Source organism: Anneissia japonica, unplaced genomic scaffold (assembly GCF_011630105.1).
Source record: "Anneissia japonica isolate Jap-2015-1 unplaced genomic scaffold, ASM1163010v1 scaffold287960_len3192837_cov198, whole genome shotgun sequence".
NCBI lineage: Eukaryota > Metazoa > Echinodermata > Crinoidea > Comatulida > Comatulidae > Anneissia > Anneissia japonica.
The window spans coordinates 508,027-526,972 of NW_022712725.1; the positions used below are offsets into that span (position 1 = coordinate 508,027).

Here is an 18,946-nt window from a genome sequence, read left to right on the forward strand (position 1 = left end):
GCAGTGAGTATCCGGCTTAAGATGATTCATTTTTCTGTGCAGGCCTCTACTACTAAAATCACATGCGAATGCCTTTGACTTCATTGTAACTACTGTAATTCGCATTCACATATATTTAGCAATTTTTAAAATGTTTCTCAAAGTTTTTGAAAAAACGATCTTTTTCTAATTTTAACTGCATAAATTTTCTACTGTGAGCTTATATGTTACCTATATTTATATCATGCTGTAACCTTGCAATTTCATTATTAAATAAAGTTATGAATTAATTGAATAGTTGGTTTGACTGCCTAGCAAAACAGAGAAAAAAAATTTACATGCCCTCAATTTATTCTTGCTTTGTATAACTCATGAATTAATTTCTAAAGTGGGCTCAATCGCGAGATAAATTGAAGCCCCCCCCCCCTCTTAATTTGCAAAATTAGCCTCGAAAATAAGCCCATCTCATAAAAAAGCCCATGGGCTTCTTTTCAAGATATAGCATAATCTTCTTTTTTCGAGATATTACAGTCACATAAACTGTACATCAATTTCAGAAAATCAAAATCAATTAAATACTGTTTAAGCTTGGTTTATACAGTAGTTAGGTGATTTAATGCCAGTTAAATACACTCCATGATACAGATTGATGTTACAGTGGCCTTATTTATTGTTTTATATTACAAATTCACAAAATGTACAGCATTCGTCTTGAAAAGGAGCCCCCCTTTGCAAAAGTAGTCTCGGAAAGAAGCCGATTTCGAAAAGAAGCCCATATAAGTTCGCACAGAAAAGAAGCCCAGGGCTTAATTCGAGGTTTTACGGTAATTTCTTAAACATAAGGGTGACATAATGTGACAAGAAAATGCTGTGTCATTCATGGAAATAAGTGGTGAATTGGTTGATCGAGACAATCAATAATGGATTATCCACTACCCTTGACATTTTTAATGATCTGGGAAGCACAGATCCCTGAATAGGTACAGTATATTGCGTTTAATAGGCCTAATTGAGGGGACGGGGGAAAAGGACGTTATCCATTCGGTAATTAGACGTCTTGGTCATTTTTCAATTATATTTGAATGTTGCTTATGATTTAATATAGATAACTCGTGTACAATGCCATCGAGCATTGAAACATTTTCAAAATGGTGTAATGTGACAGCCTAAGTGTGTTTACGATATGTTGGTATAGGGATAGGCCTACTGATAGTTGCGTAAGTTGGCCTATTACAAAGTTTGTATTTATGGAAATTAGTAATGAACGTATAATTTTCTTAGATTTATAAACTAGCCACATACATATTGAAATAGTTACTTAGTATAGTAAACTTTCATTAACTTTACTGATTAATTATCTATCATTAGAAGCCCGTATGTATTGGTCGTTTACGAAGTAAATATTATTTCTGATCCTCCCCACCCCCAAACTCACCAGATCGTTGATTTCTTATAAAAGTTCGTGTTTTTGTCCGATTTACAATCAATATTTAGCATTTCACAATATATTTCAAAATGACGGTTGTAAACTTGAAAAACATTTCTTTGTCAACGATTAAATGATATGGACATACAGTACGTCTACGAAAGTCGTTCTCCGGTACAGCTAATCCGTACTTTGGAACAACAGATGTTTAGGCAATGGTCTCATATCCATAGTTGGTCCTTGGCCAGGGAACATACAGGATAGGTACATGGTTATTGTACTTTGGCTGGGTTAAGTCAGGGTTAAGTCATGGTTAAGCAAACACTGCAACAAGGTGTGTCCACAATCCCTTCCAGGGTTTAATGTCGTTACGGGCATGCATTTTGCATCTTTAACAGTGGAGCGACGTTCAGATTGTCTGGGTAGGTCGTGGGATCTTGCAGACGTTGAGAAATTTACTTTAACTTTGATGTGTATGTTCATTGTATGAAGAATTTTATTGACTTAACCAAACATAACTGTAAATCGAAATAGACTAACTTTATCATCAAAAGCAACCGAAATGGCTGGGTGCGAATCCCGATTGGTTTTGCACATTATTTCAAGTTCAAGTTCATTTCGCATACTCTTAAGTGTTACTCTTACTCTACGAATTTTATAATTGATATCACAAAGATGTCTTCTAAAAGACACATTCAGTCAGGAATAGTACCGTGACAGAGGTAACGGCAAACAATTCAGTTAAAGTGCAGCATAATTGAAACAAAAACCATAAAAATTCATTTTCACCATGCTACATGCTAAAATTCTACCTTACCAGACCACTAAACGCAAAGAACTCTTGCTCTGACCCCCACCTGGCTTCCTGTGACCTTCATACTATGAATCCCCTTAATCAGTTACAGGCTTGACATACAAGAATTTCGCCTCGTCATTTACACACTTGAATCTGATCTCTCTCATTTAGACATTAGGCCCATCAAAAATGTGTGTATCACCCCCTCCCTCATCACTTTTGGGAAAATTCTGGGGGTTTTTTTTTTCAATCACTGAACATATATTTTTATTTCAAACGGTCGTTTTTCCATCTTTTTTCACTTTAAAAGCTCAGGATTTCTTGCAGAAATGTTTACTGGTACAACTAAAACATTTTTTAAAAATATAAATATATATATGTGGCCCGTGTATAAACATTCATCACCTGTCATCCAGATTGTGATGGTATGGGGTGGGGGTGTGGACTTTCAACAATCGGTTCGACTCCCCGGAGCGAACGCATCATAGGGCATGCAAAACAACTTTATTGACTTAAGCTTTGGAATGACTATCGTGAATACAGTGTGTAAAGGGCACGTGTGATTGGTTTATTCTTATCCAGTTGCATTGGGTAATACAATCAGACCATACAGTAATTTGAACAATAGGAAATAGGTTGAAGGCCAGGAATTTAGAATCCGTTTCGGCAAGCTCATATTATTGTGGCTACGAATTTTATAATTGATATCACAAAGATGTCTTCTAAAAGACACATTCAGTCAGGAATAGTAAGGGATATAATCGTAGGATTACTTGTGATGGCTGCTTACTTCTACGTAGGCTGGAATTATTTTCCAATCCAAGCAGATGGTTTAGAGTCCGCCTGGGATCGTCTCATTTACACTGCCCGCTGGCAGATATTGGAGGTACTTCTTTTGATCGTGATGGTTATGGCGGTAGCCAACACTCGTCTGTTATATGTTGACAAGATCGGAGATCCAACAAAACCAATTCCAGGATCACACATTATTACCGTGCACTGTCGAGTTCTCCAGAATACTCTAGAGCAAATTGTTATACGTGTGCCATCCGAACTGATTCTCTGCACGTACCTGGAACCCGGCTCTATGAAGATCCTTCCGCTGCTGGTGATCCTGTTTGTATTGGCGAGGCTTATTTTCTGGTTCGGATACATCCGTGACCCGTATCAAAGAGCTCTAGGGTTCGCGATGACGTATATGCCAACAGTGTTAATCACGATTTACTGTGTATTTTGCCTCTTCAACAGTGGGGCGACGTTCAGTTTGTCGTAACCATGGAGAGTGACTAAACGACGGATCACGACAAGAAGGAATTATCCGATATTTTAGTATAAAATAACTCACACAGACAATACGAGCCCATTGGGGATTTTCTATTTTATAGGAACTTTCCTGTCAGTTTAACAAAAGTAAACTTTGGGGCATGTAAGCCCTTATCAGTGTGCAAATATACCAAATCTTCTTAGAAATAAACAGCCGATAGATCTGTTCTTAGATGTATTATTTTATGATTAAAGTCGACGAAAGAAACAATGCGTGTGGCATACTGTAAACTATCAAATCTTATTCAACAATGCTGTTCCATGCAGTTGGGCATACGGTGCAGTATGAAAACAATCGTCACTCTTTCAGTCGTGATCTAAATCATTCGACGCAAGAGTACAAACATAAGTTGAAATCAAAAGTAACCATGTCATTAATTCACCGATGACGATAGGCCTATGATAGTATTTAAAAGCTCTAAAAACTAATGTTACCTAAATGATACAGTGGCGGATCCAGGAATTTGAAATAGAGGGGGCCCAAGGCAGGACTTTCACAGATAGGTGTCAGTCGTACCTCAGCTCCACTATGGTTGAGGATCAGGCAAGGAAATTTATGATTATGGCACCCCTAGACGGCCGGAAACGTTGCTCTCAGAATTAAGTTTGAATATAATTGTCGCTTTTTTCTCCATTTTTTATAATTTTGAAAATTAGAGGGGGACCCGCTGGGCTGCCCCCCCCCCCCTTGAATCCACCACTGTAATAGTGGTTGAAATTCTGTTGATAATATTGTTCTCTTGGCACATTCATAAATCCTCAATAGGGGTGTGCCCTTAAACATGTGGGTCGTAGGTTCAAAATATATTTTCCTTAATTTCGAGAAAGTGTTCCCTTTTTATATACACTTCCTCAAGGGTTTACGTACCTATGCGATCAAAAAACAAAAAAAGTTTTGTAGGAGACTCGTTGCTGAACCCCATCACTTTGAGGTTCAAATAGACTTGTTTTTTAATATTACTAATTGAAATCATCTTAACAAATTATGACGTCGGATTTTCTGTGTGTGGCTTAACCCGTACCGCTGATGGACTTCCGACTCTCTGCACAACCTACATTCATGTTTGCATGACAATGTATTAAAAGTTCTTACACCTAAGTACTTATAACAGTACATAAATACTTTGCGAAAAAATACTTTGACGAGGCATCAAAAAATTAATATTATGCGCAGTTTAGAATGTCTGGGTTGTAAAATGATGTCACCTCGTCAAAACGTCTCGGATGATGAAATGTTCTGTCGGCGAAATTTCATGTCGGCGGTTGGGCTCGGCATCGTAATTAATGTCCATTTGACTTATTACTGTTTGTCGACAATTAACATCCCCTCATAACATCTTTGCAATTAAAATTAAACGATTAAATTTCTGTCATGTCCTCATTTGCATCAACTGTAATAATTATAATAAGCGCATACCGTAATAAATACAATAAATAATAAATTAAAAACTTTACAGAGGTAACAGCAAATAAATTTATTTTCGGTGGCCACGCCCACTGAAAAATCTGTGTATGGGCCTGCAATATATTGTAAAAAGACCCTAGTACCTGTCTCTTATACACATCTAGATGTGTATAAGAGACAGGGGCAAGCTTTTTTGGGGGGGGGGCGTACCCCCTCCCCCTTGGATATGCCACTGGACACAAGAAAATAGAAGGTCAGGAATAAGAAATTCGCCTCGTCATTTACACACTTTAATCTAATTTATTTAGACATTAGGCCCCATAAAATTAACGGTATCTGATTACAATGGGGCTCAACCCAACCATTGGTGGCTATGACAAAAGAAAATAGAAGGTCAGGAATAAAAAATTAGCCTCGTCATTTTCACACATTAATCTGATCCCTCTCATCTAGACATTAGGCCTCATAAAAAAATTATTAGTTTATCACCCACTCCCTCATCACTTTTGGGAAAATTCTGGGTTTTTTTTCAATCAACATTATATTTTTATTTCAAACGGTCGTTTTTCCATCTTTTTTCACTCAAAAAGCTCAGGATGTCTTGCAGAAATGTTTACTGGTGCAACAATAACATTTTTTAAATATAAATTTGATTTTATTCTTATGAATTTTTATATATCTGTCCCTAACCATTGATTTACTTGTGAACATCGGTAAAATGGGGGCGGGGTTAGCAAACAAAACAAAAATAAAACAAAACAAAAAAACCTCCCTCCCTCAGTTTTTATTCTTCAATATTGTGATAAACTAATATATATATATATATTTTTTTTTTTATGGGGCCTCACCGTAACGGGAATACTTGATCATGTCTACTAAAACATGCATTCAGTCAGGAATTGTGGGATTACCGGTACTTATGATAGCTGCTTACTTATACATCATAGGCTTGGATTATTTCCCTATCCAGGCACAGGGGCGGATTTAGAGGGGGGTGAGGGTTGGCCGGCCCCACCCACAACCCCCCCCCCTTTGGAAAGTAAAAAAAAAAGAAGGAAGGAAAAAAGAAATAATTGGTTATCGCCCAAAATGCCTCAGATGTATATTTTCGGGCGTCCAGAAACAAAAAAAGTTCTCGGGGGGAAGCCCCCGGGCCCCGCTTTCGGCACCCCACCACCCTTTCGGACATCTCTGGATACACCCCTGAGGCAGATGGTGGAATTCGTCTTGGATTGTCTCATATACATTGCCGGCTGGCAGATAATGGATGGAGGTCAGGGCAGTGGCGCCAGGATTTGCCCGACGGGGAGGGGGGCGATGCCCCGACAAGGATTCAGATTTCCCCGACGAAAGCAAAGTGGGCGTGGTCGAGCTTCGATTAAAATTTTGACAATTTAGGGGTTTCAAAGGCTATACAGTATATATACTTATTTTTATTTCATATTGCATTTTTAAAATAATGACGGGACTCGTCGTCTTCACACTCTTCCCACATATGCCTGCTGCATGAATGTCTATTTACTCAACAAATACTTTAAGGGTCACGTAAAAAAACAAAGACAAAAGGAAACAAACAAATAGTGGCTCACAACCACACTTGAACAGGTCGAGAGAAGCCACTTGAATAAATCTTTGCTGACGTACGTGAGAGGAGGGTGGTACACACTGTCCACTTTGTGTCATAATCTTCTCGACGATGAACACATGCAAAGTAATAATGATTTACGTATTGCATATTAATTTCACACACTTAATTGGGTTTACAATTATATTTTATAATTAACATCACTTATTATGGACAGCGTATTAGAATTCTTATATAATCGAATATTTGCGCGCGTGCGTGCTCGCGTAAATTATTGAAATGAATTAGAATTTCTTTTAATTATCGTTAATTTGTCACATTTTAATTAACGAAAACGGAAGACCCAACGTATTTTAATTAAAAATGTAAATTAGCTAATAAGTATGTATTTTATTACGCTCTTCGTTCCCCTGAGATATATGTATATATATATATATATTTATATGTATATATATTATTGTTATTGTTGTTGCTGTTATTATTATTATTATATTATTATTCTATGCTTTTGACACAAAATGGCTTCTAAATTCTCAATGTCTGGAGGGTTTTCAGTAAGAACGCCACCAAGAGCCCTTGTTATTAAAACGTTACCAATACTCTTTGACGTTACTCTTTGAGACGTTACCAAAACGCGCAGTCATTGCGTGGTAAGTGCGATGGTTGGCGTTCTGTGTTGAACTTTTTAATATAGGCCTAGGCTTACAGCAAATTGGGGACAATCTTAGGTAAGCATGAACATATTGTTTATGAAGAAGTACCAGTACCTGCTTGATATAATATTTAAAATGTAGCTTTTGGAAATCGCGCATTAATAGCAATAGGCCTAGGCCTAGGTAAGAACTTAGGCCTATGTATTGAGCCCTCGTCATGTCATCGAACGAAGCAGCCATCCAGGTAGGGTAGTACTATTAGCCTAGTAGGCCTACTTCTTCGTACCTGTAAAATGCTGCAACGTAACCTGAGAGATGCCGAGCCTGGCTAAAATCAACGTCTGACTTGAATAGCTGGGCTAAGTATTTCTAGTAGTAGTGTATAGGCAATAAAAGTAGACTACCATAGGTTTCACCATGAGCAGACTCAATAAATAGGCTTAATATAATAATATAGGCCTAAATAAAATTTAGCTGACATTTAATTTAACTTAGGCCCTACTACTACTACTACTAGGGCCTAGGCTAGGCCCATACACAATTCAGCATAGTGACGCTGCGAGTTTAATGGGTTATATTAATTTACATTTCAAGACTGGCATTGCAGATCACCCATCCATAATGAGCAGTGAAACGCGTACAATTTAACGTAAAGAGTTCACAATACTGTACTGAATACTTTCATCTTTAAATACAGGCTTGTAGGAAGCAATTTGCAAAAACATTTTTCTTGGGAAAAAGTGGAGGGGGGGGGGGCAATGCCCTCCCGGCTCCCTCGGTTCCTACGGCCCTGAAAAAGGCATAATATTCATTTCATTTATCTATATATAGCCATGGGTGACAGACGATCGGGCCCACGAGACGATCGGGCCGAAGAGATTAGACCCATTTTCAGACGATCAGGCCCAATTGTTGAAAATTGTTATTTTATTCCCTCGATATAAAATTTCGTTCCTCGTCCTCGTCCCCGTCCCCAGAATCGAAAATTTCCAAAACATTGCCTAGGCTTGGGTCAATTTCGGCCGCCGAATGCCAAAATGTATGGAGCGCATTGTTGCTCGTTTTTTTTAGGCCTAAAATAAAATATTTATTATATTTATCAATAAAAATGTTTTTCTATTTTGTGAAACATGAGTAAATAATATGCGTTTTGTGTCAACTCACTTTTATTACTGTTTTTGTGCCACTTCAAATGTCGTAGGAATAGGCCTAACTATGAACAAACGCACATAGGCCTAAAATAAAATTAAAATAACTTTCCAATAAACAAACGGTTATAATTTATAATTGTACATAATAACACAATGCCTACAGATATACAATCCTGCAAAATTTCAAAGGGGTTCTAAAATTTACTGCAAGTTACAAACGTGCAAACTTTAACTCCAAAAAAAAACAGAAAAAAAAACAAACAAAAAGTGAAAATTTCAAGTTACGTTGTTTTGCCTAGTAACGGCCGAATATACGTATAAATTTGTCTTATTTACATGTATTAAAATAGACCTAAATTAGATACGCCACTGTCTAGGGTGCCATATTTTCAAAATTTGTTATTATCGACCCCTCCCCCCTGCTTTTTCTATAATGGCCGGACTACTTTCAAAATGCTTCCGACGGCTATGATATGCATGTGATTAGAGTGTCTAGTGCGCGAGGGTGGTATAAAGCTGAAAATGTGTGTTGTGTGTTACAGTAATATATGATGATGAGCCAGCCTATGCTGCAGTGCACTCCCTCATCATAGGCTCTACTTCTATCATTTCAGGGAGAAATGGAGGAAACTGGAACAGTTCAACCACGGGGGAGGATTAGACGAGTTACCTATAGTATTACTGGTATGGTTCTGGGTCTGTCGATTTTAATTGTCTTTCTAGTTGTCGAAAAATTTCGTAACTATCATGTGGCTGTTTGGGGTGCAGTCAGTGGTAAGTATCAATGAAAAGGTATAAAATATAGTATAAAGTTTGTATTTGATTTTTAAAAAGATTATTAACTATATTGAATATTTATTGGATACATAATATTTTGTCGTAATGGTGAAATTGAAAGTTTTGTAAATTGTGGAAGGTTTTCTTTTTTGTTTCTCACAATGTATAACGTTTTTTTTTTTTTTTGCAAATCATTCCAGGGATTTGAGTCACCAGTATTTTGTCGCTCCTTAATGCGAAATTACAATTACATAGGCAAAACATGTACAGTAACTCCAAATGCAGGAATTCAAACTTGTTCTTTATATGTAAATGCCCTCATAAAGAGACTTGCTGTTAGATCTGAATGAATTTTAAAAAGGGAGAATATATAAAAAGAAAATAAAAAACATGGTTACCTAAAATTTAAAATATTTTACACTGTAGACATACTGTTGATAATATTAATTTCTTGCGTTCATTTCAACCCTTAGCCTTATTTGCTGCTGTTTCTCTAGTTCTCCATCTTCAACACAACAATGATACAAGCAAAGAAAGGTGGATTCGTCGCTTGTCACTCATTATGCTCATAGGCTTCGTGACCCAGATGTGTTGCATCGTTGCCTTCTTCACGTATATCATAATGGCAGCAGAACAAAAACAAGGTAAACTAACAATTTAATATAGTGTTTTCAGATACTAAATAATTGGAAAAGAACTTACATGTCAAGTGGTGTAGTGGTTAATGCAGGAGTGTCACAACCCGGAATCTTACATCTGTGTGGGCTCGTGACCATCAACTTGCCAGAAGATATAAATGAGGAGTTGTAGTTGTAGTGGCGTAAAACAGGGGGCCTGAGACCCTTTTGGAAAATGTTGTATTTGTATTCTATTTTGTCTTATTTTAATACATGGCATTAGTAGGTATTGAAATTGAAATATGTAGTGGGAAAACAGAGGGTATGCCCTGCCTACTGTGGACTAAAGGTGTAGGATTGAGTTTGCCCAAGCTCTTCACTACAAGAAAATGGTGCTACACTATACTTTAGTATACTCATAACATTTTACACATTTAAAATTGTTAGTGGAACTTAAATCTATAGGTTCAGGCAGAAAGTGTACATAAATTGTCGGATCTATAAATGCATGCATACTGTATCCTGGACACAAATAAGCAAACATGAGCTTCGAAAATAATGCAACACAATAGAGGTTTGCAACGAATATGCATGTCCATGTCCATAGGATATCTTTGTTGGTATCGATGGTAACAAAATTCACATACAATACCGCCATCATGTGAATTATTTGCATATCTTGTTTATGTCACTCAAAATATATGACCCCTTGTGTAGAGAGAAACTAATGTGTAGGACACAATGTGACTAGTGTTGGACTTAAACCTATGACTTCAAATCTTTTACAGTACAATACAATAAATAATTATTATTTCTTGTTAATTTTTGCCTCTAGCTGTGATACCGGTTAATTGTCGGCATTGTGGCTACTATTTGGCAGCAGTATGGGTATTCATGACATGGAAGTGGTCATTTCTCACGTTTTTTTATGCAAGGATGTATCGTAAAATCTACCTGGGCCATTATGCAGAGGTTGTTGAATCAGCATAGAGTACCACAGTCGTGTCGTCACGTTGGCTACCATTCGTTACACCTGAATGACTTCATAGGCTTTCTGGAATAGGCATTTTAAAATCTAATATTTTACCATTAAATGTACAAAAAACACAAAAGCACGCATTATATTAGTTATCGAACACACATTTAATCAATTAAAATTTACAAATAAAAAGTAAGATACAACAGCTTAATAATTATATTTGAAATTGGGATCAATTGTTTGTCAGTAAAGAAAATGGCATCCTGTTGAACGCTTTTTGTAACGATAGCAACGGAGTAGTATCACATGGTATCGTGACGTAACACTGTAGTACTCTATAGTGTTTGAAAGATTTCAAACAACAAATGGTTTTAATGAAAGCAATATCATTATGTTGTAAATAATATTACAGAATACTTGATATTCAACATACTATTTCAACCAATGTTCAAAAAATTGACTTTTATATTACTGATGTGGTTTTTAAAAATGTATTCAAACTTGACTTAAAGAAGTCTATCAGTTTCTGATTATCTTTAGTTATTATTGTAAGGTTGTACTTGAATATATTATCTGTAAAAAATATTGAAAACCCTCATTCATTTAAAATAGCTGATTTAGAAGAATCGTGTAAGTAAATACTTCCAGTTTTCCTTAAATTCCAGTGGTAAACCTATAGAAACAAATACATTTTTGCTGATTCACAGACCTTGCTATAAAAATCCTTCAATCAAATCAGTCAAGGTAACGTCTACACAAAATACATTGGAGTGGAATAAGCCAACTGGTGATTTGAACTGCACATGCATGTATCCAGTGGTATCAAAAGTCAATCAACACAAACCTATGTTATGTATATGTTTGTTTATGTGGATTTACCTTGAAACAAGCATGCACAGTTCAAACTACGAAATTGGCTTATTTTTTATATGCTCATTAATTGGCTTATTTTTCAAAGTTTAAATTGAAAGCTAATACCTTGGTTAAATATGTAAAGTAAGCAATGAAAAATGTTTTTTGTTAGGATTTTTTAATTCAATACAGATAAGCCAAATATAAACAATGACATTGAGTCTGGACAATATTGAATCCTAATGTCACTATTCCATTGTTTACAGTACCGTATGTAGTTATTTAAGGTATTCATCCTAATAACTTTTTTTTTTTTTTAATTTTAAATCCAGGCACATGAGCCAAAGATTGCCATTAGTGAACTTAATCACTATCCTACTATTTATAGGTGGCAGTCCATTTCAAAAGACAAACATACAGACAAGAAGCACTACATAAACTAAGTATAGTTGTTTTTTGGTCATATGAAAAAATCCTGTAAATTTGACAGAAATTGAACCCAGGATAATGGGATTGGAAGGCAACTATTTGAACCACCAAGCTACTCAAATCTAGCCTCTATATATTGGGTTCTCTGTTGGTTGCCCATGCATCCTTCAGAGCTGCTAGATATAGTAGGTGTAACATCTTTTCCTACTCTCCATTATTAATGTTTATTATATTGAATCTGTTGATGTCCAAGCTATTTAAAAATTTCCATAATAATAACAAATGCATTTTATCTTTGACAAAAAGGAGTTCCTTCCTTCCTCGTGTCAAGTTAACATCCCTCAACTCTCCTTCCCTAGATTAGCTGTGATAAGTAGGTCGGAGTCCAACTTTTCTATGATATTTATTTTAAGCACACAGAAAGGATATACTCAAATACGACCATTATAGGACCATTTAGGATTGGCATGAGCAATAACTAAAAAATCATCTACAACAACATCAACAAGATCAATAATGTACAAGATGATAAATAATGAAACAAAGTCAAGACAACTTATTAACATTTTAAACAAAACCAAGTTTTAATATATTTTATACTTCTCTAATCTCCGACTATCTTGTATTTTGGATTAAAGGTAATATTATATGATCAAAACAAGTGGTTGCATAGGTTGTTGATTAAAAGTTATGTAGTAGCTTCAGTGCTATATATTTTGTTTTTTATATATATACATTTATACATTTGATTATATTTTAATGCAAATGATGATAAAAGTACTCCAAAGTTTATGAAACAATATAGATATTTATTAAAGTGTTGAAATTATGATTTTTTGAGAGAGAATTTTTTTAAATATTGTGGTCGAGCAAAAAAGTAATATAGGGAAAAAAATGTAAAAGGATACACATTTTTTGTATTTTCATATATAAAAAAAATTTAATGTAGAATGATTCAAATAAAAATTATGTAAATAATAAATACATCTATAATCTTTGGAGTTTGTTTATGGAATTATTGGTCATGTTGATTTTTTAATTTATTTGTATTTGAAGATATACAGTATATGGTTAGTAAATACAGCACAGTAGTTAAATCAGGATAATCCCTCTGACAACTGAATTTAAAACATGAAATAGATCAAATAAGTCCTCAACTTCCAATGAGTTGGAGATCAAATTATGTATGTTGAGCTTAAAGTTGTCAATAGTAAGTGTCTGACCTACTAGTGAGAGGAGCTTAGCTCAGTTGGCTAAACTGGTGGTACCCACTGTGTGTGCGCTGAACCGTGGAGGTCTTTACATAACCTTGTTCCCCTGTTCAATTCCATTCCTGATCTCAGTATTTCAGCTGGAGAGCTGAAATACAATTTTTAATATGCACAATAAATACATTCAATGCTTATCACACTTCAAGGACTCGTACGTATATCCCTTGAACATATTTACTGCAACAACTATGGACTGGAGTAGGGTCATCCAGGCAGTGGTGGCTCCAGAAATTTGCCGACAAGTGGTCTGACCGAGGGGCCAATTAAAGCCTCAGTCAGGGTTCTGGAATAAAAATCCTTGGTAAGGTTCATGTGTCGAAAGTTTATATGGCTTTTAGTAAAGCCCAAATTATGCTTTTAAGACCACAATAATAGGGATTGGTAATCAAAATGCCATTACTGTATTTTGCATCCTTTCTGACCACCCACTGGTACCACCATAACTGCATCCAGGGTGATGTAAGATCAGTAAGGCACCAAGGTCTGTATTCCAATTAAACATCTCCTGTATTTTGCTCGAGTCCAAGAGCCTGTTAGAATGTTGAGGCACTGATTGTATGCCCCCCAGTCCCCATGAAAGGAGAATGTTGTACTTTGTGCCAGATTATGTCTATTCAAATTTTTGATTGAAAGTTGATTGATTGATTGATTTATTTATTTTCCACATAATAACTTAAGTAAATGTACAAATTAGGTTATTCAAATATGGAATATAATTTTTCAATTTTTTAGCTCATGACAAATAGTACATCTTTGACACTGCCAGAACTTGTTTTAGGTTCCTTCCTGTGTGCCAAAACAAGTATACATGTACAAACATACTTCCTTTAAATTTTATCTACAGTAGTCGTGTATCATCAAAACGGTGTGTCTAATAAATTGGGGGATAAGTAAACTCTTCACTGGCAATGGGACTATACTTTTTATTGCCTCTGCAAAGTGTGAGTTTTCTCCTTTGCTTTTTGCATGGGTTGGTATATGTTCAGAGGGCGCCCGCACTCATGCAATCGAGTGTACTGCCGGCAACATAACAAAACCAACCAACATACATTGTATGTTATCTAGGTGTATCTTCCCCGAGCTATCAGCTGTCAAGTCTGTGGTTCTACAATGAATAACAATAAAGTAATAAACACTAGGATGTTACCCGGTTTTGATGAGTATAGTCATCACTAGCACCTTCAGCAACACCCTGTGGGTGTATAACCATCGCTGGCAGCGAATGTGTTAAAGGTTGTTAAGACCAGACTCAAAAAATTAAAACATCTAATTTATAGCAAAAAAGTCGAGCATTTTTTATTGTCTCAAATATGAATTGTTTACTTCTTATTAATGAATGAACAATTACCAAAGTGAACAGCAGAATAATCATCAAATCATTAAACTAGAATACATTTGTTTTGTCTTAATTCACTAAAAATATTAAGCAACTGATTTTAATCACAAACAAATCAACATTTTAGGAGAGTAAATTTTGAAACAATATTTATTGAAGCTACAAGCTCCATGGCTGTTTTAAATATTTAAAGCTATCTAAACTTCTTGCATTATTTTGGTTAGTCATGCTTAATATATGGATTATTATAGCTCTATGCTATAACTCATTTTTTAAAATGAAATTCACTAAAAGATACTGTGGGGCAGCTTCCAGCACCGTATGTAATACACCTAAGGGCAGTAACATCGAATACACAGCACACAATAATGAGAACCTACTGTACACCATGCACACACAGAAATGCATCACAGTCGATGCAATATATCATAGCAAAACACCACAACAACCTATAATGCTGCTATAGTTTTAAAACTTGCAATACATTATACAACATAATTGATTAAATGTGGTACATAATGTATTGTAACCAATGTTTCTAAATGCCTCACAGGGGATGCTACATTACCATGGCTCAGAGAACATGCTACATAGTAATGACCAAATGGCTTGTAAGACATGCTAAAGTACCATGCCTCGCATGTGCTACACAGTAAATAACGAGGAAAGATTGACAAGTAGGCGTAGATTATTAAGTGATATTATATCTATGATCAAGCATGAATTTGCTGTCAAAATAATAATGTTATTTATATAGCATAATGCAATACCTAACTGTCTTCCTCAATTATAAGTTTTATGCCTCAACACAGCTTAAAATTTAAATTTGTTTTTGCTTACTTTCTTCTTAACTCCTATCGAGCAGCTTAACCTATTTACTGTTTTGTAACAATGATTCTATTTTATGACAATTCTAACCATAATTTTACCATAGACCTACATCAACTAATAATAATGACCATTTCCATCAAGCAAAGCAGAGGTAAAACAAATGCAACAACCACTTGCAGTAATTGAAAAACAATTTCTTTGTCCTCTAATTTGCTTATGGTGTAAAATTTTGTAAAAGTACCTATTAAGTATCTATTATTATTTTTAGTATTGTTATTTGCGCATTATTTCAATTACAAGATACTGTTTTCTGTACTGATAAACCTCTTCACAAATTTTACCTAGCAACTTTTGAGTCAACTATACAGGTCCATATAAATCCACTGTTCCTAAATAACTTTTCTGTAATCACTACACACCCTGGAATACTCTGTACCCTGAATCAAATTTGTGTTGGTATATAAGGCAGGAATGTAAAATAGCTGACATACTGAAATTACTCCACAAAAACAGAGGTTTTCAGTCCTCTGGAAGCAATTTCCGCACCTTGTCATTTGACTGGTGGATTGGCTGGGATCAAGAAAGTGTGCTAAATTCTTAAATTGTTCAACATATAATATTTGTATAAAAAAGAAACCCTTGCATTCATTGCATCACAACACAATCCAAATATATGTACAGTAGCTACATACTGATTGGTCAACACAAATGATTAAGGAGGCCATTTAAAATGGCAGTGGCTATTGGCACTGCCGCAGTGCGAAAAAAAGCTGATGTTTTCTATCAAAAGTTCATGATTTCCATTGGCACTGGCATGGTACGAAAAAAGCTGTTATTGTTTATATTCACTATTTTAAAAATTGAGTCCAGATTTCTCATATTTTTGCGTAAAATGGGTCCACATTATTTGAATTCACTTGTAAAGTGGGTCCACCCTGATGTTGCCCCACACTGTTTGAAAACCATGGCTACGGCATTGCATTTGCATACATGAAGACACATTGGCGATGTTTTTTTTCACACTGTGGCAGTGCCGATAGAAAACAACAGCTTTTTCACACTGCGGCAGTACCGATAGAAAACAGCAGCTTTCTTTCGCACTGCGGCAGTGCCGATAGCCTCAGCCATTTAAAACAGTGATTTCATACTGGTTTGATTATACTGTAAGTAAGCAAACATGATTGCAGAAACCATAATTTCACACCTTAGAATTATTCTGTACTGTTTAAGGTTTTATGAGCAATTTGTTTTAACACCATATGAAATAATTTGTTTTCCTATCAAAAATACTTCTACCTACATCAAATCCAAACAACATACTGATACTCAGAGCTAAAAACTAATAACAATAATAATAATATATCACAAAGCTTAACCAACATATTATTCTTTCAAGTCCTCCATTATAAAACTGTTGCTCAAAAACCTGAGCATTGTTTTCATTAAACTTTCTAATTTGGAGGATAATAATCAACAACATTTTTATCAACAGGAAAGAGTATGGTTTGTACTCTTTTTGAAATTATGAAAACATTTATGACCTCTTATAGATGTCATTTAATTAAGCGTTAGGCATTCCAAACATATCATTACTTTTGCCTTAAGTGTCTCGGTGGGAATGTTGTGAACAAAAGCACACAAACTTGTGACGGGAATGTTCAACATATCAAAGGCATAAAACCAAGGAATTTTTACAGTACCTAAATATTCAGTTATGTCAAAAAAATTATATAACAGCAATTAATAATTGAATATTATATTATAAAGATAACATTCTATAGCCAATGTAAGTTAGAATTAAAAATGGAATAACTTCGGAAATTACTGTACTAATTCACTCCTTCCAGGAAGCCAACAATGTAATTAATTGTTACACAATTTTAATATACTGTTAATAGCATTTGTAACGGCAGTGAATCCAAAATGAATAATTATTAGGAGCAGGATAATAATATATGAGATTTATATACAGCCACACCTCCTGAATTTATACTGATCTCAGAATTATATTTAATTTCAGGAAGGAATACTATTCAATGAAAACAATATTTTTGTTGGTCTTTCCATTTCTTTTCTGTAAATTTCGCAACTGAATCGACTCTGAAATTTAGCAAGTCAATAGAGATTCTAATACTATATACACAACATTAAAAGACAATCAATCGAACACCCTCCTCGTTCCTAATAACACATGTGAATTTCCTAAAAGCTAATCAATAATTGTTCTTGTTAGCCATTTAAATTCTTTTACAAATCAAATATTTCATAACCTTTACCTATCAGCTCCACATTGGAACAAGATATTATTGACATCCATAAATAATTACATTCTCAATATTTTGCTTTCTGGAGGTAGCAATTTCTTAACAGCATTTGTCTTGTAAATATTATACACAATTTCAGTCATAACATGTCGAGAACATTAAAAATCACACCATATATATTTCATTACAAAAATAATTTTACAAATATGAATAAATCCTCAAGTCACCAAGAGGCCACTTCAAAAAGTCACTTTTACAATTCAATTTTAAAAAAAGATAAATGATTTGGACACAGCAAAAAATACAAATACATAGATAAAACTTGTGAGTGATTATGGCTTTTTAAAAATTCCAAAAAGAAAGAAAAGTTCTCTTCCTTAGGAAAAAAAAAGAACTTCAGAGATCTAATGTTAACCACCATTGGGCATCAACATCATTGGCCAAGCACAATATTATTAGATGTCACTAGTCAGCTCTCAGCCCAGATATTCAAATAATGTTTTGGTATGTATGTGTGTGTTTATTTGGATATGTCTGAATTAATTGTTTAAATTATCTACTAAACAACCCTCAATTGTTCATTGCATTTGCTATGTGAACAACCAAATACCCTCAATTATTCATATTCATTGCCACCTGAATTTTAACTTTCAAACTTGCATTGTTATTTTGTACCTTATAAATAAAATGGATTTAACCTACATTAAGAAAAATGCAAATTGGGAAATGCATTACCACAGTCAAATAATAAGATTATAATGAAGAGATAATTGATAATATATTTCAACTATTACTTATCTAATGTGGTTTACTGTGGTAGTCTACTTCTAATATAACAGCTTTGGTTATTCCTGACCTGGTACTATGCAGTTAAAACATATTAGTACACATTCACTAGTTTTGTCCAGATATTGGATAAACGCAATATCTGGTACAATGCTCTACTTTCAGTTTGTTATCTAGTACAGTAGTATTGACATGATAGGTGGTATGAAGGTTAAGTGATGGGACTTGATTATTAAGTGTGGGAAGCTTAATTATCTTTGACCAGAAAACCATGCACCTACACTCTGGTGATCATTAAAACAAGAAAATACACTTGATTCCTATGACCACAGTGTTGTATCTAGGAATGAAATGGTAAGGGGGGCACCAAGTTGAAGCGGGAGGCTTGGTAATCAGGTGAGGGGGAATTAACTCGCAGAATAAGGTGATTTGAGGTGATTTTTAACTCATTTGAGTATGCTTTATAATTTATTTTGGGAAAATGGT

General features: G+C 34.9%; 2 protein-coding genes across 3 annotated transcripts; both read left to right on the forward strand.

The window, feature by feature from the left end:
• The first annotated feature begins 2,801 nt into the window (after nucleotides 1–2,801).
• LOC117108058 (transmembrane protein 79-like) lies at nucleotides 2,802–3,735 on the forward strand. Its single transcript, XM_033249913.1, has one exon. It carries the CDS (start codon nucleotides 2,917–2,919, stop codon nucleotides 3,472–3,474), a length of 558 nt encoding a protein of 185 aa, XP_033105804.1. The 5' UTR covers nucleotides 2,802–2,916; the 3' UTR covers nucleotides 3,475–3,735.
• A 3,363-nt stretch (nucleotides 3,736–7,098) lies between these two features.
• Nucleotides 7,099–12,987, forward strand: LOC117108069 (heme transporter hrg1-B-like). Of its 2 annotated transcripts, none has more exons than XM_033249936.1 (4): nucleotides 7,099–7,164; nucleotides 8,933–9,092; nucleotides 9,569–9,739; nucleotides 10,548–12,987. In XM_033249936.1, the coding sequence occupies exons 2-4, from the start codon at nucleotides 8,939–8,941 to the stop codon at nucleotides 10,700–10,702; spliced, it is 480 nt and encodes a 159-aa protein (XP_033105827.1). In that variant the 5' UTR covers nucleotides 7,099–7,164; nucleotides 8,933–8,938; the 3' UTR covers nucleotides 10,703–12,987. The 2 variants fall into 2 exon arrangements, with proteins under 2 accessions (XP_033105827.1, XP_033105826.1); XM_033249935.1 differs by having other exon boundaries at nucleotides 7,112–7,242.
• Nucleotides 12,988–18,946: the final 5,959 nt, after the last annotated feature.